The sequence below is a fragment of the Penaeus monodon genome, chromosome 25 (genome assembly GCF_015228065.2).
Source record: "Penaeus monodon isolate SGIC_2016 chromosome 25, NSTDA_Pmon_1, whole genome shotgun sequence".
Taxonomy (NCBI): domain Eukaryota; kingdom Metazoa; phylum Arthropoda; class Malacostraca; order Decapoda; family Penaeidae; genus Penaeus; species Penaeus monodon.
The window spans coordinates 39,142,868-39,145,000 of NC_051410.1; the positions used below are offsets into that span (position 1 = coordinate 39,142,868).

Below are 2,133 nucleotides of genomic sequence, written 5' to 3' on the forward strand. Positions count from 1 at the left end.
CCCAACCTGATGTATATGTTATAAATATTTCATTTCTGAATTGAACTGAAAGTATTTTCTCCTTATCTGTAAGTTGCTCAATTATCCCCCTTTCAACCAGATGCTGGTTGTGGAGAGCAGCTGCACCACAATCAACCGCCAGTTATCGCCTGTGCCATCAACATCAGGACTACAAGGTGCCAATAATCAGGAAACCACAAAGGAGGATGAGGAGTATGACTTTGAGTATGAATCTGACTGTTATGGAGACAGTGATTCTGATTCTGGTGTGACCAATCGTGGCCCACTAGATCTGGATCACTGGAAGTGTGTTGTGTGTAACAAAATGTTCAAAAGCCTAAAGGAAAAGCTCCTCCATGCTGGCCAGCACTCACCATGTGCAGAGGCCATGGAGAAGTCTGGTGCCATTAGGAGGGCAAGTCAAGTAAAGTCTGCTGAACGTGGTATTAAGAATGATAATGAAGAAGATGAATCAGGGATAGCTTTATTACAGTGTAAGGAAGAAATGGGACTGTTGCAAGATGAAGCTCGGGCTATGCTAGAGTCTTGTGCAAGCAATGGGGAATATAAGTGCCCTGAATGTAGCCTGGGTTTCCGCTCAGCAGAAGCACTTCTTGCCCACAGGAAAATGGTTTTCAAATCACGAGTCACATGTCAAATATGTCACATGATGTTTGAAAAACGTGTTATAAAGAGTAAACATATGAAGACTCACACTGTAGCAGATTTGCGATGTCTTATTTGTAACCGTACTTTTCCAAATCGGTACTCATGGTCCCAGCATCAGCTTTTCCATATGGGCTTGGTATTGTTTGAATGTAAGGAATGTGGGCGAAGGTTTCAGAGAAGATCAGAATTGGAGGTACATTCAAGGACCCACACAGGGGAGCGACCATTTCAGTGTGTTTCATGCAGCAGTGCTTTTACAACACGTCAGGCTCTTAAACGCCACTTGGTTACTCATATGGATGGCCAAGAAGTTGATTGTGATATCTGTCATAAAACCTATAAAAATATTGTTTGTTTAAGCAAACATAAGCTTAAAACACACTCCAAAGGGAAAGGTAAGACGAAAGTACGAAGGGACTTTATGTGTAATACATGTAATGAAGTGTTTCCTTCAGAAAGAAAATTAGCTTGGCATCAAGAGACTCATGAAAGATGGCCAAAGAAATGTCAGCAGTGTGGGGAATGCTTCATTCACCAGTCCAGCTTAACTAAACACATTCGTCAGAAGCACAATCCGCATCATCAGACCGAGGATGGTAAATCAGAAAATAACTCAACTTGTCATGTATGCTGCAAAGTGTTTAAGAAATCATCATTAGCATTGCATTTACGAACGCATACTGGTGTAAAGCCTTTCAAGTGCAATATATGCAATAGAAGTTTTGCTGTGAAGTGCAACCTTGAAGCACACAAATGGGTCCACATGGGTGTACGTGACCGGCCACATAAATGTAAATTGTGTGAGCGTAGCTTCCATCGTAAAAAGGTTTTGGAAGCTCACATACGCAGTCACAAGAACATTCGTCCTTACACGTGTAATGAGTGTGGAAAATCGTTCATTCATAAGAATAATTTGCAATTGCATGTTAGGGAACATTCTGGGGAAAAACAGCACAAGTGTGTCTTTTGTGGGAAAGCTTTCTTCAGAAAGTATAACTTAGATAACCATGTCAGAACCCACACAAGAGAGACGCCTTATGAGTGCACCATCTGCCGAAAAGAGTTCAGTCAAAAGAGCAATTACAATGTACATATGAAGGCATTCCATGTCGAGAGACATACTGTTCATGAAGAAGTTTAAGAGAGTAAATACAGAGTAATAGTAGTTGGAATATTGATGTACAAATGTCTAGTTTCCATGAGTGAAGCATTAATGATGATGAAATTTTGATAATTATCATGTTGTTCATTGCCTCATTTGTAGATTTGTTATTTTTCTAAAGTTAGGAAAATTGATTGATTTACTGTACTGTGTTATTAGGGGGAATAAGAGGAGTATTTTTTAGAACCTCGCTAATCTGCAATACATTATCAGAACCAGTCCTTAATGGTCTTTCGTAATTGTCATGAATTTTCGAAATTCAAGGAATCTCTCAGTCACAGAAATGTGCACTGCTTTAGCCT

The 2,133-nt window shown here is 39.9% G+C and overlaps 1 protein-coding gene across 1 annotated transcript in view; it reads left to right on the forward strand.

Annotated features, from left to right (window-relative positions):
* Nucleotides 1-2,133, forward strand: part of LOC119589245 — a 12,558-nt gene extending 10,425 nt beyond the window's left edge. The window contains exon 5 of the mRNA XM_037937858.1: nt 101-2,133. Within this exon, the coding sequence (XP_037793786.1) occupies nt 101-1,810 (1,710 nt within the window). The 3' untranslated portion in view covers nt 1,811-2,133. The remainder of the gene's footprint in view (nt 1-100) is intronic.